The sequence below is a fragment of the Stegostoma tigrinum genome, chromosome 20 (assembly GCF_030684315.1).
Source record: "Stegostoma tigrinum isolate sSteTig4 chromosome 20, sSteTig4.hap1, whole genome shotgun sequence".
NCBI classification, from domain to species: Eukaryota; Metazoa; Chordata; class Chondrichthyes; order Orectolobiformes; family Stegostomatidae; genus Stegostoma; species Stegostoma tigrinum.
Genome location: NC_081373.1, coordinates 42,754,178 through 42,779,140, shown reverse-complemented (window position 1 = coordinate 42,779,140; position 24,963 = coordinate 42,754,178). Strand labels below are relative to the sequence as shown.

General features: G+C 40.5%; 1 protein-coding gene across 4 annotated transcripts in view; it reads right to left on the bottom strand.

Moving 5' to 3' along the window:
* Positions 1 to 11,169: 11,169 nt before the first annotated feature.
* The window catches only part of lgi1b (leucine-rich, glioma inactivated 1b), a 79,738-nt gene continuing 65,944 nt past the window's right edge, over positions 11,170 to 24,963 (bottom strand). For all 4 annotated transcript variants that reach the window (XM_059653136.1, XM_048550639.1, XM_048550636.2 and 1 more), the window contains 4 exons: positions 22,057 to 22,128; positions 16,072 to 16,241; positions 12,847 to 13,011; positions 11,170 to 12,759 (listed from right to left, as the gene is read on the bottom strand). In XM_059653136.1, coding sequence (XP_059509119.1) covers positions 11,939 to 12,759; positions 12,847 to 13,011; positions 16,072 to 16,241; positions 22,057 to 22,128 — 1,228 coding nt within the window. In that variant the 3' untranslated portion in view covers positions 11,170 to 11,938. The remainder of the gene's footprint in view (positions 12,760 to 12,846; positions 13,012 to 16,071; positions 16,242 to 22,056; positions 22,129 to 24,963) is intronic.

The following is a 24,963-nucleotide window of genomic DNA, read 5'->3' as shown; positions in this document are numbered from 1 at the left end:
TCTACCCAATCTCTAGCGTGGAGGCTGTTTGGATAAGCAGCAAGTCCAATTTGCTATTTGCTTGCTGTGATTTTGATGCCAAGTTTTCCCATCGACTAACGCAGCTGGCAAGTTTGGTAATATGGGAGTCTGAATATTAGTGGGGCAAGTTGTGGTATTAGCAAGCAGAAATTTTCAACTGGTATCTCACCATTGTCTAGCAAGAATCTTGCCATGCCTCTTGTGAGAAGCCAGAAAGATGGAACGAGATGATCTCAGTGTTGCCATGGGCCTCTTTTTACTCATCACCTAATTCTGTCACACATCTCACCATAGCCCAAACCACTCAGACCCCTATAAACTTGCAGTAAGACTATGTTCCATTCTGAATTTCAGTAAGTACAGAGTTAAACTGCTCAATCTTTCCTCATGTGCAATTCTTTTATCCCATGAATTAGCCTAGTGAATTTTCATTGAACTGCTTAGGGGCGGCACGGTGGCTCAGTGGTTAGCACTGCAGCCTCACAGCACCAGGGACCCGGGTTCGATTCCAGCCTCGGGCGACTGTCTGTGTGGAGTTTGCACGTTCTCCCTGTGTCTGCGTGGGTTTCCTCCCACAATCCAAAGATGTCTGGGCTAGGTGGATCGGCCATGCTAAATTGCCCATTGTGTCCAGGGGTGTGTGGGTTACAGGGGAATGGGTCTGGGTGGGATGCTTCAAGGGGCGGTGTGGCTTTGTTGGGCTGTTGAGCCTGTTTCCACACTGTAGGGAATCTAATCTTGCTTCCTCTCACCCATCCCTTCCTCCCACCCCAAGCCGCACCCCCCGCTACCTACTAACCTCATCCCACCTCCTTGACCTGTCCGTCTTCCCTGGACTGACCTATCCCCTCCCTACCTCCCCACCTACACTCTCTCCACCTATCTTCTTTACTCTCCATCTTCGGTCCGCCTCCCCCTCTCTCCCTATTTATTCCAGTTCCCTCCCCCCATCCCCCTCTCTGATGAAGGGTCTAGGCCCGAAACGTCAGCTTTTGTGCTCCTGAGATGCTGCTTGGCCTGCTGTGTTCATCCAGCCTCACATTTTATTATCTTGGAATCTCCAGCATCTGCAGTTCCCATTATCTCCAAAATAGAACTACTTTATTTGTAGAAGTAGCAAGCAATGGACAGAGCTAAGTAATAGAACAATCAAGGTCTGAATTCTGCTGCAATCAGATGTGAATGGCGGTGATCAATTAAACAATTGACTGCGCAAATACCCCATCCTCAATGATGGTGGAGCCCAGCACATCAGTACAAAAACAAAGCTGAAAAGTGTGTTATCATCCCGAAACACCTAGAGGATGTTCCACATAGGCCTCCTCCCGAGGCCTCAGCATTACAGAAGGCAGTTAGTAACCAATTCAATATGATATCAAGAAACTGCTGGAAGCATAGAATACTGCAAAGGCTACGGATTCTGACCATATTCCAGCACGCTTGAAGACTTGTGTTCCAGGACTAGCTATACTCTCACCAAACTGTTCCTGTACTGCTAGAACACTGATATCCACCCTGCAATGTAGAAAAGTGTCCAAATATGGTGTGCCCACAAAAAATGATACTCCAACATCCAACCTAAACAAGTACTGCCCTGTCAGTTTACTCTCAATGATCAGCAAAGTGTTGGAAGGTGTCATCAACAATGCTATCACACAGCACTTGATCAGTAATAAAATTACCACTGATATTCAGGTTGGATTCTGTCAGATCCACTCAACTCCTGACTTTGGTATGTCATGGTTCAAATATGGACAAAAGAACTGAACTATAGTTGAATTTTAGAGTGACTGCCTTTGACATGGTGACAACATTTGACTGCGCAGCATGAAGGAACTCCAGCAAAATTTAAGGTAATGGGAATCAAGGGAAAACTGCCATTGGTTGGAACAATACCAAGCACATTCAATAAGATGCTTATGGTGATTGTAGGTCAATCATCTCTGTCTCAGGACAACGCAATGGAATTCCTCAGATCCAACTGTACTCAACTGTTTCATCAATGATCTTCTCTCCATCCTAAGGTCAGAGGTGGGAACGTTTGCTGTTGATTTCACAAATTTCAGCATAATTCCCAAGTCTTCAGATGCTGAAGTGTCCCATATTGAAATGCAGCAACGTGTTGACAACAAGCAGACTTCAGTTGATAAATGGTAAGTATCATTTACTACACAGAAATACCTGGCAATGACCATTTCTAACTGGACAGAAGCTAACCATCTCCTCTTGACATTAAATAGCATTACCATCCTTGAATCCCTTATTATTGACATCCTGCAATTTGACCAAAAACTGAACTGATCTAGCCATATATATATTATGGCTACAAGAACAGGTCAGAAGATAGGATTTGCCAGGCCAGTAAGTCAACTCCTTTCTCCACAAAACTTGTCCACCATCTACAATATTCTGGTCAACAATGTGACAAAATACTCTCCAGTTGCCTGGATGAGTGTAGCTTCATCAACACTCTCAAAGTCCTGCACAACTCAGGACAATGCAACCCACTTGAACAAAACTTATCCACCACCTTGAACATTTACTTAACTAATGGCCAATTGTAGCAGCAGTATGTACCAGCTGAAATGCTTTACAGCATCTCATTGAGGCTCCTTCGACAGCACCATCCAAACATGTGACCGCTATCACACAGCTGGACAAGGGCAGCCAATTCATGGGACTCCACCACCTTCAAGATCCCCTCTGAGCCACTCACCATCCTGACGTGGAACTATATTGTCATTCCTTTATTATCATTGGGTCAAAATCCTGCAATTCCTTCCCTAACAGCACTGTCAGTGTACCTGCACTCAATGGACTACAGCAGTTCAAGAAGGCTGCTCATCACTAACTTCGAAAGGGAAATTAAAGATGGGAATAAGTGCTTGTCTAGGAACTAGAAAAGGGAGAGGAGAAGTCACCCTTCAAATTGATGATTTTCACGAGGATTTCACTATCAGGAAGGACCATGATTAAAATAGGTGCTGTTTTAGAGCCGAAAGTCATTTTGGTACCGAATCAATCAAGGGGGAAGAAGTTCAGTTTGTGCAACACAAGATTTAGCTTTAGATGACAACTACAATTCAAAACCATCCCACTGGTTGTTTCTTGATGGAGCACAAGAATCCACTTGTATTTGCAAAGTTTTGCTGAATATGAACTGAAACTTGACCTTCTGCACAAAATAACCTGGAACAGCATATTCCAAGCTAACAATGAACCCATTACTTTGTACTAGATAACATGTAGGAGTTCCACTACGTCTCATGTTGTTCAAAAGTTGGACAATTCAAGTACAAATAATTTTCATAACAGATTTTTAAAAATTGTTCTTTGGATTTGGGTGCCAGGGACAAGATAACATTTACTGCACAATCCAATAATTACCCAGAAAAAAAATACAAAATGTAAAATTTAATGAGCGAATTGGGGGCCTTGCTAGCTGGAGAACTAGTGAGAGCATTTACCTGCACAGCAGCAAACCTTACCCAGAACCAAGGACCATGAAGGTGCAGGTCCTGCCCTCAAAGAACTATGGGTGGCATGGTGGCTCAGTGGTTAGCACTGCAGCCTCACAGCACCAGGGAGCCGGTTCAATTCCAGCCTTGGGTGACTGTCTGTGCGGAGTTTGCACATTCTCCCCATGTCTGCGTGGGTTTCCTCCGGATGCTCCGGTTTCCTCCCACAGTCCAAAGGTGTGCAGGCTAGGTGGATCGGCCATGCTAAATTGCCCAGAGGGTTCAGGGGGATAGGTCTGGGTGGGATGCTCCAAGGGACGGTGTGGACTTGTTGGGCCAAAGGGCCTATTTCCACACTGTAGGGCATCTAACCTAAACTGCAAAACAATTCAATGATGGAAACTCTTCATTACATGACTGAGCCGTGGAGGAGGCTGGTACTGTCCCCACTTGAGGCCCAGGATTGTTAAGGGACTCAAGGCCACAACTGGGTTTTGGAGGGGGTGCCATTGAGCTGGGAGGTGTAAAAGCATCAGCAGCAAGGATAGTTGGCAAGCTCTCTGTGAGGCTGGACTTTGTGATAGCTGAATTCCTTGATTAGGCGCTGAATGCATTTGAGCCAGAAACGCCACTCCACCCCCAAAAGCCTGAAAACAACTTTGATGAAGTTCACTTTTTGGTTTCCGGCAATACCCACCTGCCTACTTCTAGGTGAATACTAAGAACAGCGTAGGAATATAGGAATTGGGAGCCAGAGCAGGGAATTCGGCCCTTCAAGCCCACCTTGCTATTTAACATGACCATGGCTGATCTTTTCCTAGTCTCAATTCCACTGTCTTGACTGCTCCCTATTGCTCTTTATCCTGTTTTTCATCAGAAACTTATCTATTTCTTGAATCTGTTGATTGATTCTGCCTCCACTTCACACTGGGGCACTGAGTACCGCAGATTCACAACCCTCTGAGAAGTAGTTTCTCCTCATTAGTTTTGAAACTATTCCTCTCACTGTATATTTATGACAGCTTGTTCGATAGTGCCTCAAAAGGGGAATCATCCATTCAACGTCCACCTTAACAATTTCCTTTAGCATTTTATAAACCTCAATCAGATCCCCTTCATTCTTCTAAATTCCAGCAAATATAAGCGCAAGCTATTCAATTGCTCCTCATACGACAGCCTTTCATCCCTGGACTCATCCTCTGAACTGCCTACAGTGACACCACATCCTTCCTCAAGTAAGGCAGCCAAAACTGGACACAATATCCCCAAATATGGTCTCAGCAATGCCTATCATAACAATAAGAAGATATGGCCCTTAAGTGTGCATTAAAGGCACATGGATGGGACTGTGCTGAGGAAAGCAGGAATTGTGTGTTTGTACCATCTGTAGGTCATATATATATAAAATCAGGAGAGATCATGCATCAGGGTGAGATGAATGTAAACCTTTCCACCACTGACTTCATTGGGGGAGAAGCAGGAAGGCAGTAAGGTCCTCACATTCTACCCTTACTTACACCTGATTAAACGGTCCCACGACTAGGCCCAGCGCAGAAGGCATTAAGTTCTACCCAAAGAAACCAAACCAACTACAATTGTTTTACAAGAACAGGACGATAATGAATCTGGAAACAGGAAACAGATCTAACAGATAAACTAGTGGGCCCTATAAAGGGAAACATGTGGCATTGACAGGAAAGAGATATGGATGCTGGTATAAACTGAATAGTGTGCCTAAAATCATCCAGCACTGAGCTAGATGAAATTATCGGGCAGTCAGGACTTGAGGTTAAATGTGCTGCTGAAAAATATTACAACAGCCTCAAAATCAGAAGTATAGAAGTTCAATTAAGATTGTTAATATTATAGACTTGAATTTCAAAATTTGATTGCAGCCATCAACATATCTTGGAACCATGTTGCATGATTAACGTAAACACATTCATTCCAATGAAGACAGCACACAAGCTTTGTGCTGTCTGCTCATTGTAAATATTTGGAGCGTGCTGCTAGTGCTAAGCACACCAAGAGCAGGATGTATAAAAACAGAAGTGGCACATGTTCAATCTAGCCCTTTAAAAGAGAGAATGCATTCTGACAACATTAGTTGCTGTAAGTCATTCTAAAAGTCATTCTTGATTTAGATATGACACATTTTGACAGACAGCAGGGTCCAAAATTATCTCACACAGTAATAGTGATTTTGGTGTAGGAGGTAAAGAAGGGAGAGATGCTCCCTATCCACAGGAACTGGGCAGCAGCCCCCAGCAAACTCAGAAAAGGCAGTGACAGTAGATTGCTGTCCAAGTCAATGCCTGCATTGTAGTCCGTTGGAACAGGATATAGTATCAGAAGTTGTTCAATGATCTAACATGAATGATTAAAGCCACTGAATGCATGTTCTACTCCCATCAGCTGCACTTTACCATCAACTCCCCACACTACCCAGTATATTTTCTGACAAAAATCACTAATCAATCAATTAAGTTCCATGAGGATACATATTTCATTATTAGCTTTACCCCACTTTTATGCACTCTATGCTGTTACACACTTTAAATCCAGACCTCACAACCAGGACACATTGCAAGCTAGTCAAGTGTGACCCTCACATCACCCAAATATATTGTATCATACTCTCTATCGAGCAGCACAAGGTGACCCACAAATGTAGGCAGTAGCAAGCACTGGGGCTGGATACATTGAAGATGATGATATACTCCTACCCAATCTTCCTCATCTCTTCTGAAACACAAGTGGCACACGCCACTTGTTTTCCTCCCCTCTCCTCACCACTACCCCACTCATGCTTATAATATTAACAATCTTCCTTGAAGTTCTACATCTCAGCTCCATATCTAACTTTGAGGCTGTTGTACATTTAACTTCAAGTCCTGACTGCCCCATAAGTTTCTTTATCTTAGAGTCACATTATTCAATTGAGACTAGCACCCACTCATTTTCCTGCCAATACCACGTCTCTCTTTATACGGCCCAATAGTTTGTTTGTTGAAATGTCACCTGTCTCTAGCTTCATTATCTTCCTGTCTTTGTGAGCTAACATATTGTTAGTTTGGATTCTTTGTACCTTCCTCGTGCCTTTCTCCTTTCAGATACACATGAACTACCAACTGGCTAGACTGTGATGCTGGAATGAGAATGCGAGAAGACATTCATGATGGTGTACCACCTTCACTTGATCTCATGTTCATATCCAGCCGGTCTGATATTCACACAGTGTCTACTTTAGAGGGTAACTGGGATCTGCAACTGGTGAGTGGGCAATAGCCAGTGCAAGGGGAGAGGTACAGTGGAGGTGCCAGCTTGCCAACCTTGTAAGGTTGCACACAGTGTTGGTTGCCTTCTTTTTTCTCTTCCTCCTCCTCAGTTGTGTATTGTATATTTGGTGACAAGAACAGAACAAGAACAGAGATTGTACACAATGCAGCAGATCACAATGAATCGTGGCACATTCTCTGGAGAGTACAACAGGATTCTTGCAAAATGCTGCAGACAACAGAATCACAGGTTAATTGTTGAGATGTTCTGCTCAATGACATTCCACTTGGCAGTGTGGCATTTACACATGTGCTGCACGATGGATGTCAGTAAATAGCCGTTTTTGCTCACTAGTCAGCCAGGATCCTCATGGTTACTTAATTGTCATTGGTACTGCAGGCTGGTTCCAAATAAAGACATAATGTTTGCTGCCTGTACAGCATGAGTTGACCCATGTACTGTATGTGGTCGCACACCAGCTGCACATTAAAGAAGCAGAGCACTTGCAGTGGTGTAGTTAATGGCATCCTGTAGCATGGAAAAGGTTTTTACCCTGCCTAAGTACAAATCTTGTTTCAACAAGTGGAAGGACAATGTGCTAAAGCATGCCACCAATGTTAATTCTTCCATCCTGCCTTCATTCATTAAGAATTGTAATTTAAGCACAGCCTGATTTTCAGAAACAACCCAGAGAGGCCTGTGCTCCAATCAGGAATTAATGCACACTCCCATTTAATATCCAGAATGTTAAAGTGCTCAAACAGTTAAACCAACTTTGAGTAAAGATAAAAAGTCCCAAGGGCTGCAAAATAATGTCTGCCATGAACATATTTTAATTCTAGCTTGACAGTAATTTGGAAGTATACCATCCTGATAAATCCTCTTCTTTTGTTCATAATAATGCCAAGGTACCTCGCACATGCAACTGAGCAGGCTGATGGCATCTTAGTTTAATGTTTCATCCAAAGAACAATACATCCTCCATTGTAGTATTCCCTCAGTACTGGAGTACAAGTCCTGACTTTGTGCTCAAGCCCTGGGACTTGAACATAGCAGCTATTGTTCAGGGGTAAACGCATTACGAAACAAGCCACAGCAAGTAGATGAAGGATAAATGAATGAAGAATATAGGGTTGAAGCAAAAGAACATAAGAATCAGGAGCAGCAGCAGGCCATCTGGCCCTTCGAGCCCGCTCCGTCATTCAATAAGATCATGACTGGTCTCTTTGTGGCCTCAGTTCCACTTACCCACCCTCTCACCATAATCCTTAATTCCTTTACTGCTCAAAAAATTACCTAGCTTAGCTTTAAAAACAGTCAATGAGGAAGCCTCAACTACTTCACTGGGCAGGGAATTCCACAGATTCACAACCCTTTAGGTAAACAAATTCCTAAATTCAGTCTGAAATCTGCTCCTCCTAACTTTGAGGCTGTGCCCTCTTGTTCTAGTTCCACCCACCAATGGAAACATCCTCCCTGCTTCTGTCTTGTCTACTCATCTTCACAATTTTATATGTTTCTTTAAGATCCCCCTCTTTCTTTTAAATTCCAATGAATATAGTCTCAATCTAGTCAGTCTCTAAAGTACAAGACTGTTTCTAAGAAGATTCATAGAATGGTCGCAATACAAAGCCAGATTTATTTACTTTGAAACTTTTTTATATCTCCTTTATATGCAATAATATATAAAACTTGGGATACCGTCGCCACATGGCTGTCATGCCAGTCTGAAATAAGCTTCCAACAACCCTTCTGATTCTAGGTGGAGCTTGACCCGAGCTGCGGTGAGCAGTGATGGGGGGACATTAATTCTATTTTGTATAATTATTAACTATTCTCTACATTATTGATAATTACTAGTAATTAGTTAATTTATTAATTTAGCATTCAAATAAATTCAAAATCAATCTCCAATTCAACATCTTGCTGTTTGCTGTTGCTGGTTTGGTTTGTTTGGATTTATTTGTATTTAACTAACATTTAGAAGATAGACAACTAAATATATAAATTCCATTTTAACTCTGCAAAAGCAATTCAGCTAGTCCACTCCTTGGTTGTGTCCCTGTAACCCTAAAATTTTTGCCTCTTCAGGTATTTATCCAATTCCCTCTGGGAAGTCATGATTTAATCTGCCTTCACCAGACTATCAAGTGATAAAGGTAATAAAGTATGAAGCTGGATGAAAACAGCAGGCCAAGCAGCATCTCAGGAGCACAAAAGCTGACGTTTCAGGCCTAGACCCTTCATCAGAGAGCCTGATGAAGGGTCTAGGCCCGAAACGTCAGCTTTTGTGCTCCTGAGATGCTGCTTGGCCTGCTGTTTTCATCCAGCTTCACACTTTATTATCTTAGATTCTCCAGCATCTGCAGTTCCCATTATCTCTGATATCAAGTGATAAATTCCTGATCTTGACCACTTGCTACAAGAAAATTATTTTCTTCATATTGCCACAGGTTCCTTCACAGAAACATCATACATTGTGTTTTCAATTCTTTGAGCTTTCTCTAATTAAGGACAGTTAGTAGTCTCATATTATTTCTCTAATCAATCAGGCCAGGCTTATGTCATACATTTTACAGATATCTCAGTGCTACTGAGAAATGGCAATCAGTCTGTAATGACACTGAAGCCTAGTTATAAACATACCCTGAAAGTTTATGAAATGCTTATTCTGGCATGTTGATAGTGAAGATAGACAACTGCACCTCCTCCAAGATAACACTCCATACTGGAGACCCCCAAGGATGCGTTCTCAGCCCCCTACTGTACATCCTGTAGACCCACTACTGTAATGCCAAATTCCAAACGAATGCCATCTACAAGTTTGCTGACAACGCCACCATGGTAGGACAGATATCAAACAACGATGAGTCAGAATACAGAAAGGAGATAGAGGGCTTGGTGTCATGGTGCAATAATAACAATCTCTCTCTCTCAATGATGGCAACACAAAAGAACTGATCATTGATTTCAGAAAGATGACAGAACATATCCCCATCTACATCAATAGTGCAGAGGCTGAGAGCATCAAGTTCCTCTCAGTAACTTCCCATGTAGAAGCAACAGTCAAGAAGGCATACAAGGTGTCTTTTTCCTCAGCCATCTCAGGAAATTTCACATGTCCACAAGGTCCATCACCAACTTCTACAGGTGCACCATTGAAAGCATATTGTCCGGGTGCATAACATACAGGTATGGCAACTGATCTGCCCAGGACCATAAGAAACTACAGAAGGTTGTGCACACAGTCCAGAGCATTATGGAAGCTAACCACCCATCCATGGACTCCATTTACATGGCTCGTTGCCACAGAAAGGCTGCAAACATCAAAAACCCATTGCACCCTGGCAATACTCTCTTATAACCTTCCTTCAGGCAGAGGATACAGAAGCTTGAACTTACACACCAGTAGGTTCAAGGACAGATTCTTCCTTGCCGTTATTAGACTGATGAATGGAGACTCTAATTTCAAATAATGCTGATCTTGCTAATGTTGATCTTAGCTGGCACACGCCTTGTGTGACGTGATTTGTATGCCTTTGTCTAGTCTTTTTTTCATCTTATGATCTGCATGTCCTTGCTTACTATGATCTGCCTGTACTGCTCAAAAATAAAGCTTTTTACTGTACTTGGGTACATGTGACAAAAAATCAAATCAAATCTTATTTGTAATTCAAGCATTTCTGTATAGCTATAAATACAGCAGATGCTGGGAATACTATCTCAGTACAGATAGCTAAGGAATTAGCTCTGAAGGGCAGCAAAGTGGCTCAGTGGTGAGCACTGCTGCCTCACAGTATCAGAGACCTGTGCTTGATTCCAGTCTCAGGTGACTGTCTGTGTGGAGTTTTTCCATATCTGCGTGGGTATCCTCCAGGTGCTTCAGTTTTTGCCCACAGTGCAAAGGTGAATTGGCCTTGCTAAATCGCCAGGGATGTGCAGGCTAGGTGGATTAGCTATGGTCGATGTGGGGTTATGGGGATAGGTTAGGGGGTTGGGTCTGGATGGAATGTGAGATTTAGTGTGGACCCATCAGGCCTGCTTCCACACTGTAGGGATTGCATGATTCTCTGACCTCTTCAAGGAAGGCATATATTCCAACAGAAGCTGGAGACCTGCTTCAAATTTCAAAGGAGAAAAGGCAATGGATTGTAGCAATGCTGAGTTTTTTGTTAGAAAATATCCACCAAACTTAAAATAAAGTCTCATCTTGTGCACTTCCACTGAACATTTCCCATTTGTCCAACATAACTTAAGCAGAAACATTGAAATTCCGTAAAAAACAGTAGAAATTAGACAGGCTTCCAGAACAACTTTAATGAATACTTACTGCTATCAAACAGCACTGTTCTAGTCTTTATTTCAATTTAGAATTAACTTGATATTTTAAGTTTACTTTAAAATAGTCCCTTTTAAAATAGTAAACAACAGAATGTCACATGAAAGTTTTAAACAATAATGTACTGATAATATCAACATTAATTTCTAAATTTGGGTCAAATAACAAATGGGAACAAAGAGAAATGATGAAATGGTCAATTACTCTGGTCTAGGAAATCAAAAATTTATTCAAAGATCGTACCTGTGTGACTTCACTAAATACTATGGCACGAGCAATTAATCCATGTTTCATTTAGTCTTACTAGTGTCAGTAAAACAAAATTATCATGTATTAAGTACCTGATCTGTAGACAATCATAAAATGTGATTCTGCTGCATGGGTCATTTTGTAGACTAATAATAAATTCCTAACATTTGAGATAAGTTGTAGTTGAATGAACTAAGACATCCTCAGGTGATGAGAGCTCAACTAATCGTATATTAGCATAATGACACCAGAAGTTTCTTTATATTTGACATCAGAAGTTTATTAGCTATCCTCAACAAGTTTGCCCTGCCTACGGTTAGATTTTGCATAACAATGCCAACTGAGTAAGTGGAAATTAATTCAATAAGAATCAGTTTTTATCATTGTACATGTTACCTGAATAAGACGATTAGTGGAAAATAACATGAAATATTGGTCTTCTTGTGATATTAATTAAAAACAGCCTTCATTTCAAAATACAGCAATAAAAAAAACATGCATGGACTTCATTAACATATCCAGTAAATGAGAGTGTTCACTGTGGTTTGAAGAAGTATTTTTGTAATATGTAAATACATCAGAGTCAGCATTCTTATGTTGCACTTGTGTCAATTATAATATGCTCATATATTTGTGTATTTCCTTTAAAACTTGAGGCAAACAAAAACTCACGGTTATCAGCCAATACAGCAGTGAATGCCCTCGGAGCCTGGATGATGACTTCATTAAATTTCATAAATTTTCCTTTGGCTGTGTCCCATTGAAAAATCTCAGTAAATGAATAGTCATTTCCCAGAATGGCATATTGCCATTTATTTAATTTAAGAGGCTGCAATACCATGGATCCCCGTGATGGAAATGTCTGCACTTCCACAAACATGGAGACATTCCATTTCATTATTGTGGAGTCACCAAGGAATCTTGTTAAGCAAATATATAAATTGTCTCTGATTTTAAAATGTTTAACTGCATATACATTATCTGTCTCAGGGATATCAATACGCCAAACAAATTCTTTCCTCCCTTTGTTCCATTGATAGATAACAGGTCGTTGGAAAAGACTTAGTAAGATTAAATGTGGCTTGTTAGCTATTTCAAGGTACTCCACATCTATATCTCTGTACCAACGATGCAATGATTGATGAGAGTAAAATCCATTTCCATTCCATTTATATATCGTAGTAGTCCCACCCTTGGAGCTGTCAGCAATAACGAAAAACCATTCTCCTTCTATGTGAAATGATTCAATATCATTTGGCTTTCTGATTTTTGAAGTATCTATATCCTGGATCTTAATAAACTTGTTGGCAGAAATATCCCTTTTGTAAATGTGAGAGCCACCAAAAAGCCGAGCAACAACTACAAACAGCTGATTGTCAATGATCAGTGGTTTACAGAATACTGTAGAAGTGCCTGTGTAAAGAACAAAAAATAAAATCAGAAACAATGCAGGCACAAACAGTAATGATGTTTTCTACTTTAATTCAGAGACATTCATACCAGTAATGTTGTCGAAATTCCTGAAGACCATTTCAACATGATCCCATTCAAGGATGCCACAATTTCCAGCCACAGGTTGGGCAATTGCTACATAAATATCATTCATGTAAGTGAAGCTTTCAATTGACAAGGACTGAAATTTCAAGGTCTGGTAAATGACAAAATCTGTGAAAAAGGAAAAAAAACACATTTATTAAATCTAACTATTCATCAGAATTTAATTACTGACACGTTATTGAAGCTAGGACAGGAAAATTGAACGTTTCTAGATCTCTACTCTTAAATCTGTTCACTGCCTTAAAGTATTACAGATGACTGAAGTTTAACTCTTAAAGGAACAAGTCTTTACATTGCTGCAACCAAGTGGCCCTAAGGGAAGGGACCATGAGGCATTAGGAAAGCACCAGTAGGCAGTAGGGAATGAACTACAAGGGGAAAGAATGAATAGGCACCATCTATAATTTACATCATTACTGTTACAAACTCTAGACTCTAGCTACCAACTCCAGGTCTATTCCTGGCAAACAGCTGAGGCTGAACCCGAACGTTGCAAACTTGCAACCTGAGATAAGCATCCAACCACAATTTCACCATCACTAGGACATCCCATTTGAACACTTGCTTCTTTGTCCGATTCCAACCCTGCTTCAGGTCATGTAGCATTGAAACACTCACACATGCCTTTGTTACTTCCATGTTTGATTGTTCTGGACTGCTGTCTGACATTCTATCATCTGCAATGTTTCAGTCATCTAAAACAGAAGGCCGTGACCCAACTTGTGGCAAGTCCCACCCCTACTGGACATCATTCTTGCTCAACAGTGTTTGATCACACTTAGTTGCAACTATCAGAGTGCCAAAGCATTTGGCCTCTATTTTATCTCATAATGATTTATCAAAATCAATGAATATGAATGGAAATAACATAGCACTTGAACTACATTAACTGAAAACCCTTATTTGCCTTTTAAGTGGCAAGCAGAATTCAACCAAAATCACTGAAAATCAACTGATAAGCAACTAAGCTGAGAGAAAAGCACCAAAGCAAGCTCTCAGGTCAGGAGCGAACAGCTTGTCAAGTACTTTCAGTAAATCTGAGATTTTTTTTAAGTTCAAGCTGTAGTGTCGTGAAACATGTGATTGTTTAACTTATTTTACCTGTTGAACTCCTTAACATTGCACATGGTGAAATACAAGTGGTGGAGGTAATACAGGCCTCCATTTTGTCCTGAGTTGTGTTGCCCTCCTGCTCCAGAATCTCAACTGTCAGGGACTTGTGAAGAGCAGCCAACTAGGTAGCGGCTGTTAGGGAGGGAATTTCAATTTTTTGATTGAGGGACAGTGAATGAATGGTGACATATTTCCATGTCAGGATGGTGAGGGGCTTGAAGGGGAACTTGCAAGTGGTGGCATAACCATATATCTGATGCCCTTGTCCTTCCAGATGGTACAGGTCATTGTTTGGAAGGTGTTGTTGAGCTTTGCAGCCCTGGCAAGTTAGTGAGTTGCTTGCTTTCGTTTTTCATTATGTATTTTAATGAATGCTTATTTCTCCCAATGTTGCCATACTCTACCTACTACTTACATTGTTGATGATTTCTTATATCATCTCCCCATTTCCACTCATTTGGCAAAGTGTCCCTCTATATTTTCCCAGAGGTGGTCATCTGGGAAGGGATGGGACCTATTGCTTAGTCTGTGATCAACTCTTTTTCCAAATTACACGACTTGCTTGCAAATGCACTGATGCACTTAGGAGATCATCAAATACAGAATAAACATTAAAAATTTTCTGGTAAGTTTCACTGATAAACCCGCTGTTGTTAACAATTTAAGAAATGTTCAATTTAAAAATCTCATTCGTTGTTTTAAATTCCTCAGTGGACGCCTCCCTACCTCAGCAACCATCTCTAGTCTTACAACCTTCTGAATATTTGCACTTCTTCCAAATCTGGCCTCTTCAGAATCCCTATTTTGTTTGCTCCAATATGAGTGGCATTACCTTCAGTTGCCAAGATCTGGAATTTCCTCACTAAATCTCTCTGCTTCACTAGTTTTCTTAACTCTTTTAAGATGTTTCTAAAGAAAATGATCTTTTTAACCAAACCTTTCCCCTAACATTTCCTGTGACTCAGCATACAAATTCAGTTGGTGATTCGCATTGTAACTTTTCACTATATTGAAGGCACAACATGAATGAACATTGTTATTCTGAGTACTGTCTACTGAAGAGAACCCAATTGCAGTCCTAAAGGTGAGAATTTTTTTAAAGAAAAGCAATACGTATACAATTGGAACCAAAATAAATCCTGATTTAAAACATAAAATATTTGTTTTAACAATGTTAGACACTGGAGGGAACAGGTGCACACATGTTTGACTGCGGCCAAGCAGCTCTGAATAACAGGCTGACATCCAAATGGGTTATTTACAACTGATGGGCGTGGTTCACCTAACCACCACCACCACCATCATCATAAACAGTCGGTGAGTTTTTAGTCTTAGGTACAGCCCACCTTGAAGGTACTGTGGCAATAAAAGTTATTAGAATACAAGAACACATTCCTTTAGTTACTCTTCCAGAGTAAATGGCTCGAGAATGTCATACCTAGGGTAGAACACAATAGACAAATTTGTAAAATAATGGAAATTAGAATAAGAAGTGAAAACGTCCACCATGAAGCAGCTGTTTTTTCCGAAGCAGGCCAGTCTAAATGGAGGAATAGGTATGCCTGAACCGCAGGGATAACCCCAAAAAAGATAAGGCTACTAGAATATACTACCTCACTCAAACAGATTTTTAATATGAAATTAATTTAAATTAACAAGGTGAATCAAAATGGGAAAATAAAAATAATAAATTGCTTAATAATATATATAAAGTTCCTGCCTTATCTAGGATTGCAGGAGAGAGAAAAACATGAAAATCAGATCGTCAACAAGTACTTTTGTTGATTAATCAAGTCATCATTAATAATTGACATGAAGGCATCAATAACTCAACAGGCTTGCCTCCTGACAGGAGAAAGATCAATGGAAGTCAACAGAAGATATCTGTAGATAGACAGCAGAGGGGAAGCATAATAAAAGTTCACAATCAATTTGTGATCACACAACTTTGTCTGAAATTTGTTAACTTTTGGAGCAGATGGTAAAATCAAAGTTGGAAATTGCAAAACCAGCACATCGATGACGTAACAGTATAATTTTCACTTATTGATTTACCCGCAGTAAGACAGTCAAATTCTTTCAGCGGAAGGTGGCTTATTTTTGTTTCATTATACTTCCTTGGACTTGCACAATAGATCGGATCAACTGTTGCATTGGTATAAATCAACCATCCTACCAACCATTTCAGTTTGCAATCACAGTGGAAAGAGTTGCCTCTAAGATCTCTGTAAAAAAAAATTACATGGTTACAAATCACACAGCTCCAAAAGCGCACAAATTGCAAACACTTATTTTCCTTTAAAACAGTCAAAATGTTCAACTGAAATCCTTACTCAACTAAAGCAAAAGATTCATCAGTCCAGAAGCAACTAAATACTGCCATATAATTTATTTTTATTGGGATGCTGGCATCGCTGGCCAGGGCCAGTATTTATTGCCCATTCATAATTGCCATTTGATCTGAGTGACCTGCTAGGGCTATTTCAGAAAGCAGTTAAGAGCCATGTACTTGCTGTGGGTCTGGAGTCATATATAGGCAGCCGTTGTAAGAATGTTAGTTTTCCATCATGAAAGGACATCAGTAAACTAGATGGATTTTTACAACAATTGACATGGTTGATGTTAGGCGAGGTTTAATTGCTGATTTTTACTGAAATCAAATTTTATCACCTGCCACAGCAGGATGCAAACTAGTTTCTTCAGAACATTAGCCTAGAGTTCTGGATTACTAGCCCAGTGACATTACTACCGGTCTGCCACTGCCTTCGCTAATAATACTTGATCTTTTTTTCTTAAAAAGCTGCTTTATTTTATCAATTAATCAAAGTGTCCCAAAATACACAGTTCAATGCAATCTATTCAGCCCATTGTCTGCTTATTGGGCTCTGTTATGAAAATGGATCCTTACTATCCATTCATCCAGGCCACTTAACTTGATACAGCTCAATTAAATCTCAACTCAGCTTACACTACTTCAAAGAAAACAGACCCAATCTAGCAAATCTTTTATTAATCGCTTTTTAAAAATTGCCAAAACTTTTCACCTTGCATTTATCAACATATTTTGCAGGAAATACCAATACAACAGGAAAACAACATAAATATTGTACAACAGGACAGTGTTGTTCTTTGGCAAGTGGATTCTGATTGACTGAGGCATTACCATGGAAAATACACCAATTAATGATGACTGACAGTTAGCTGCCAGCTTTGATTAAATTTTAAACTAAGCAGGTTGACGCTAATTGGTCATGGTATCACCCGGAGAAATGAACCAGCAAATGTTTTATTTATTTTGTTGTGCTGAAATAGATGCAGTGCATGTATGCATTTTGTCCGTGAAGAAGAGGGTCCTGTGAAGTAATAAATGTGTAACTTCCTGTACATGCATGTGTGCCACAATGCAACCCTGACTGACTCTTGTCAGTGTATCCATCGTTTGTTGGGACTATTTAGCTGTAGAGATTGACATAAAAGCATCAGGTTTCTGGTAATAAATAGAGAGAGTTCGGTCTCATGGCTTACTGTGTTCCCAAACATGTGGGCTGCCCATTCTACCTGAAATATTTGACACCGTTCTATTTTCAACAGCATTTGATCACACTGCTTTGCAAAGATCTGTGTTCCAAAGAAATAATTCAATTATTGGTTGATATTTGTCCTAAACCCCACCTCTTCCTCCGTTACATTGATGACTGTATTGGTGCCGCCGCATGCTCCCACGAGGAGCTTGAACAGTTCATCCACTTCACCAACAACTTCCACCCCAATCTTAATTTCACCTGGACTATCTGTAACACATCCCTCACCTTCCTGGACCTCTCTGTCTCGATCTTGGGCAACCACCTAGAAACCGATATCCATTTCAAGCCCACTGACTCCCACAGCTACCTAGAATACACCTCCTCCCACCCACCTGCAAAAATGCCATCCCCTACTCCCAATTCCTTCGACCGTGTCTCCCGCATTTCCCGCAACTCATCCCTCATACCCCGTCTCCGCAATAATCATCAAAAGAGAAGCCCCTCGTACTCACATACCACCCCACCAACCTCTGGATCCAACGCATCATCCTCTGAAACTTGCGCCATCTGCAATCCGGCCCCACCACCAAAGACATTTTTCCCTCCCCACCTTTGTCCGCTTTCCAGAGGGACCACTCTCTCCGTGATTCCCCTGTCTGCTCCACACTCCCCTCTAGCCCCACCACACTCGGCACTTTTCCCTGCAACCGCAGCAAGTGCTACATTTGCTCCCACACCTCCTCCCTCACCCCAATCCCAGGCCCCAAGAAGACTGTGCACATCAAGCGGATGTTTACCTGCACATCTGCTAATGTGGTATACTGCATCCACTGTACCCATTGTGGCTTCCTCTACATCGGGGAAACCAATCGGAGGCTTGGGGATCGCTTTGCAGAACACCTACGCTCAGTTCGCAATAAACAACTACACCTCCCAGTCGCGAAACATTTCAATTCCCCCTCCCATTCCTTAGACAACATGTCCATCTTGGGCCACCTGCAGTACCACAATGACGCCACCCGAAGGTTCAGGAACAGCAACTCATATTCTGCTTGGGAACCCTGCAGCCCAATGGTATCAATGTGGATTTTACAAGCTTCAAAATCTCCCCTCTCCCTACTGCATCCCAAAACCAGCCCAGCTCATCCCCACCTTCCTAACCTGTTCTTCCTCTCACCTATCCCCTCCTCCCACCTCAAGCTGCACCCCCATTTCCTGCCTACTAACCTCATCCCGCCCCCTTGACCTTTCCGTCCTCCCCGGACTGACCTATCTCCTCCCTACCTCCCCACCTACACTCACCTCTACTGGCTCCATCCCCGCCTCTTTTTAACTTGTCTGTCTCCTCTCCACCTATCTTCTCCTCAATCCATCTTCGATCCACCTCCCCCTCTCTCCCTATTTATTTCAGAACCCTCTTCCCCTCCCCCATTACTGATGAAGGGTCTAGGCCCGAAACGTCAGCTTCTGCTCCTAAGATGTTGCTTTGCCCGCTGTGTTCATCCAGCTCTCCACCTTGTTATCCTGGATTCTCCAGCACCTGCAGTTCCTATTATCTCTGATACAAGCAACATTCATCCCTATCAGGGTGTTGCCATCAAGTTAAAAGACATTCTGTATTTCACACAAATGAATAATGTGGTTTATGACATTCAGTGCCGGTGTGATGCTAAGTATGTAGGATGTAAGTCTCAGAAACTGGTGGATCATATCAAAGAGTATATCTCTTCAATGTTCACAACAAGCTAGGTCCTAACCATTCCCAATGAGTCCATGTTTATAAATCAGTGTCCAATGCTCAATGTAACTCTGTATTTGGACAAAAATTGCTCAGGAATCCTGAGTGTGTAACAACTTATGCAGATATCTGATTTTCCATGATAGTCTGGCTTGCAGTTGGAGCACTTGCATGTACTAGACTATATAAGCCAGAGGGTCTTTTTTTTGCAGACATAAAGAACATACACACAGACTGCATCTATCCTTTGGCTCTTTCCTCAGGCTAATGCCTTGACTAATCAGAATCAATGTTCCTGGGTAAAAAAACATAAACAAAGCTTATCAGTTAATAGTCAATCATCTATAACTGGTACATTCTTCATGACAAAACTTGCCTTCTCTTAACATTCATATTTCTTGTGAATTGTTCTGATGAATGCAAGACAAATGGCTTTGACAAAATGCCTCTTTCTTTAGCATTAATCAAGTTCTGCCCTACCAAATGAGTAATTCTTTATTTATTGCTAAATAAGCTATCTTATTTAGGAAGCTATCTTATTTAGGAAAGAAGTGGAAGCTTTAGAGAGGGTGCAGAGAAGATTTACAAGGGTGCTGCCTGGACTGGAGGGCAGGTCTTATGAGGAAAGGTTGAGGCAGCTAGGGCTTTTCTCAAATTCCCATAAGCAAATTTTGGATCCAACCCGATACCCTTAGATCCCACAAGCATTTAAATTTTTGACCGATCTGCTGGTGGTGGAATGGGGGGGCATTCCTTGTCTATTGTCCTGCTGAAATCCATTCAGATGACATCAAATGTATTGCCTTCATCACCCTGCTTGTTGCCTCTTCAAAAATTCAACCAAGTTAATTGTAGTTAGCAGTGCAAGTCAGGTTAATAGTTAGCAAATAGCCATCAATTAGCCGTAAATTACTAAATCAAAATTTATCATGAATTTGGAAGCTTACTACGTAACTGTAATTTAAGTATGGCCAAAAAGTTGGATAATATGTGGTTTCTGCTAAATCATAGAGTGTAACCACAAGTTTGGAGTAATTGGGTGCTCCGTAAACCAGGTGGAAAGATTAGAACTTGATGATAGTTTAAATTCTGTTGAGGCGGTCAGGGAAAGGAAATGTTACATTTTGTCTTTATTAACTAAAGTCTGTCCAAATTCAAGCATAGGTTGGCAAATTTAGACACTGCTTTGGAGGTGACAACAGCAAACCCTATTGAGAGATGATGTGGAAGTGCCGGTGTTAGAAATCACACAACACCACCTATTGATAGACGAAGAGCAATCGACACTAAGCAGAGGGAAAAATTCAAAAGTCGAGCATGCAGTTACGTAGAGGTAAGTATTTAAATTATTGCTTGATACTTTTAGTAGTTAATTTTTTTTTAAATTTAGCAGTTAGTATTTGCTTTGGTATTTATCAAAACCAAGCACTTCAGTTAATATTTTGAGCCCAAGTTCAAAAGTCTTTGAAGAAAATTTACAAAAGTTATAATATCTTCTCAAATATGAAAGTTGGTAGAGTTGTGGGCAGCGTTGGAGGGCTGTTGTAGGTTGCAACAGGCCGTTGACAGAATGCACAGCTAGGCAAAGAAGTGGTAGATGGAATTCAACCTGGAAAAGTGTGAAGCGATTCATTTTGGAAGGCTGAATTTGAATGCAGAATACAGGGTTAATAGCAGGATTCTTGGCAGTGTTGAAGAACAGAGGGATCCTGGGGTCCATGATCATAGATCCCGCAAAGTTGCTACCCAAGCGGATAGGTTTGTAAAAAAGTGTTAGCTTTCATTGGCAGGGGAATTGGGTTTAAGAGCCGCGAGATTATGCTGCAGCTCTATAAAGCTCTGGTTAGACCACACTTGGAATATTGTGCTCAGTTCTGCACACCTCTGTATAGGAAAGAAGTGGAAGCTTTAGAGAGGGTGCAGAGAAGATTTACAAGGATGCTACCTGGACAGGAGGGCAGGTCTTATGAGGAAAGGTTGAGGCAGCTAGGGCTTTTCTCATTGGAGTGAAGAAGGATGATAGAGGTGTACAAGATGCTGAGAGGCATAAATATAGTGGATAGTCACAAGACTTCTCCCAGGGCAGAAATGACTATTACGGGGGGGCCTAATTTTAAGGTGACTGGAGGAAGGTATAGGGGAGATGTCAGAGGTAGTTTCTTCACACAGAGATTGGTGGGCGTGTGGAATGTGCTGCCAGTAGTGGCTGAGAAGTCAGATTTTTAAGCGACTCTTCGATAGGCACATGGAGTACAGTAAAATTTAGGGTATGCAGGATAGTTTGATCTTAGTAAGATAATAGGTCGGCACAACATCACACGCTGAAGGGCCTGTACTGTGCTGTACTGTTCTATGCTCGAGGATTGCAATCACATGAATATTCTAGATGACTGGACACCAGATAATGGGGAATTTACTATAGTAGGGTCTTGGCAGTTAAATGGTAAATCCCCTATCTCTGAGACAGGAGACTGAGTTTAAAAACCCACCTACTCCAGAGGTGTGTAATAACAATTCCCAGGTTCATTATAAAATATCTACGGTAAGCTCTTCATGCACATGACTTTTCTCTCTCAAGAATAGGGCTGCACTTAATATGGTGATAACATTTAAAGATCAACTTTAGCATATAAATCAATTATTGAGTAAACTCACTTCAGCAACACTTATAACACCGATCTGCTGGAAGCTTTTTGTTACACAATGTTTATATATCAAACCTTAGAGCACAACAAAACAAAAGCTCAAAGTATTGTGAGGGGTAAACAACTCTCTTACATATTAGTTAATGAATCCAGGCCTTTGAATAAGTCTTTAGGAAGGGTTTGAATGTTGTTATTTGCCAAACTTCTGTTGAAAGCAAATAAAAATAAATGACAATATATTAGTAATGAATAACTCTTCAGCTGTTACTCCAACCAATTTCTCTTTGGTACTTTTAACATGACTTAAGACTGGAAGGGGCAATTACGAATGATACCCATGTTTCTCATTTCGATTTTGTTTGGAAACACCAGTTGACACTTTGTTTTTGTTGTACACAGTTATTTTAGAAAATGAAATTTATTACAACTCAGCAACTAACATTTCTAACTCCACCTCTCATAAACTCAGTATTAGGTAAATCAGGAGCCTAGGCCTTCAAATTAGCTGGATCCTGAAATTTGAAATGCAAATAATTATTTTAGCTAAACTAAATTTTGTTACATCTGTTAAATGGTTCGACTTAGTTTTACCAACTTTGGAACCTAGTTGTGGTATAGGATATTATCAGCTGTCTTCTCTGTTATTTGTTTAACATTTTCCTTAATAGTTATGAGATCAATAATACCACATTGGGTCAATCAGAATGCAAATAAAAGGCCCATTTTGTATGTTAAAATCATTTTTGAATGGATTTATTTTTAATGTTCAATCTTGAAAAGCAGTTTTAAAGTTCTTTAAGTGCATTTATGAACTTTGTTTTGAAAAAGACCTAAAAAATAAGCAATTAAAACATTTTTACAAAAATATACATGATTCAGAACATGCATAAAGTTACACTACATAACAGTTCAAACGTGATATGACATAAAAGGATGAGGTGTGTCAGTACATTTGCCATTAAAGACTATACTTATGTATATGTTTCATGTCAACATTCTGTGGTGCTGAAGTTTTACTGTGTTTCCAGTTCCTTGAGGTGCTATGGCAAAAGGACCTTAGATTTCAACTGAGACTTTAATGAGCTGACATCGATTTTCCCAGAGACTGTAAATAACAAGCAACACTGCTGTGTATCGAAATATCAAAAATGAGTTAAAAAAACTCTGACATCTATGATACCTTTCCTGGCTGTGAACAGTTAGATAAACTGTTCTGGTGGAGTTAATCAGGAGAGTTTGTAAAATTACATTAAGATAAATTATACAAATGCTGTACTGTAGTTTTTTTAGAGTTCAGCAACTTATCAGTCCAAAACAGGCCCTAAGTTTAAGAAATGCACGTATAAAAGACATGACTATCCAGTTCAAGTCACAAGGGGGTACTATCATTACACTGTATGCCAAGTACATTGGGCAATTTGAGTCATGTTCTATAAATGGGCAGCACAGTGGCTCAGTGGTTAGCACTGCAGCCTCGCAGCGCCAGGGACCCGGGTTCAATTCCAGCCTCAGGTAACCGTCTGTGCGGAGTTTGCACATTCTCCCCGTGTCTGCGTGGCTTTTCTCCGGGTGCTCCGGTTTCCTCGCACTGTCCAAAGATGTGCAGGCTAGGTGGATCGGCCATGCTAAATTGCCCGCAGTGTTCAGGGGTGTGTGGGTTATAGGAGGATGGGTCTGGGTGGAATGCTCCAAGAGGTGGTGTGGTCTTGTTGGGCCGAAGAGCCTGTTTCTACACTGTAGGGAATCTAATCTAATCAAAAGTGAGACTGTTAATTTAAGTTATTGGAGATTTCAATGTTCAGCTCATGACCATTAATCATTATGCAAACACTGCTCATTGGATTTTGTTTGGATGTTAATGCAGTAAATGCAGAAGAAACTGTTCTCATCAGTCGAACCTGTACTTAAGCTAAAGTCTCAGCTCAAAGAGCTGAGTTAGAGGGTACACATAGCTCACAAATCCTACTCTAAATAATAGATAACTTGCCTATTTGTTTTCATGGTCTAAAGCTTAGGACTTTTGCTTTGTTATAATGCAATGAATACAGCATTTATCTGACTCCAGAAACCTGCTGATATTGGATAAAACATGAGCACAGAATGTATACGGTTAGTTGCGAAATAATGCAACAGAATAATAACAATTCATCAGATAACAGTGAATTAGGCAACAGAGACATTTCATTGGCGAACCGTGCTAACATGATAAATGCTGTGTCAGTTGAGTATGGATATGTGAATACTGTATTTGTGATTAACAGCAGCTGGTACTAAAGTAAAATGGCAATAAGCTGCATTATAAGTGCCCATAAATCTGTGTTAAGCAGAGCTTCAAGATACATGAAGAACCCCTACATAACCTAGTATACCTACCACATGCACAGTGTCAATTGAGAACAAATTCAAACATACTGATGAAGTAAATATGAGAAAAATGTATTTATTTCTGAATTTGTTCAAATGTCACAATGGCCTGATCTTGTAAAGTAAAAGGCACTGAAAAAATGCTGGGATTTAGGCCTGGAAAAACTCAGTAATCTTGATGTGTTTAGCATACTGTCTTCAGAAAAGAATAACATGTCAGCAATGCAGGCAAACCTGGTTTCTATTTATCTGTGCTGCAGTGTGAAATCCCAGAACAACGTAACAGCCTCTACAGCTACAGAAACAAACAGGTAAGAAGGCAAGCTTTAATCAGCTCTTCAGGATCACTGGAGTAATATGTAGGTTGACACATTTTGTGCTTTTTGCTGATTCACATGTCAAAAATTGAGAGGTTATACAGGCCATTTTGTTAGCCTCATACTGCATGGGTAGCCTGTCACACACAATACAACGGGTCTTATTGGACTTTCTATTGATAGGAAATGACAGTGTCATACACTGTGGTGTAGACTATAGCAGGAATACATTCCTTGTATTGATTTCCACAACTACACATTTTACCTTTAAATGTTAAAGAGCATTCTGGTTAAAAAAAAGAGGAAGACAGTCCATGGCATCTATATTAAAACTGTCTCTTGGCACATATATGTCCAGG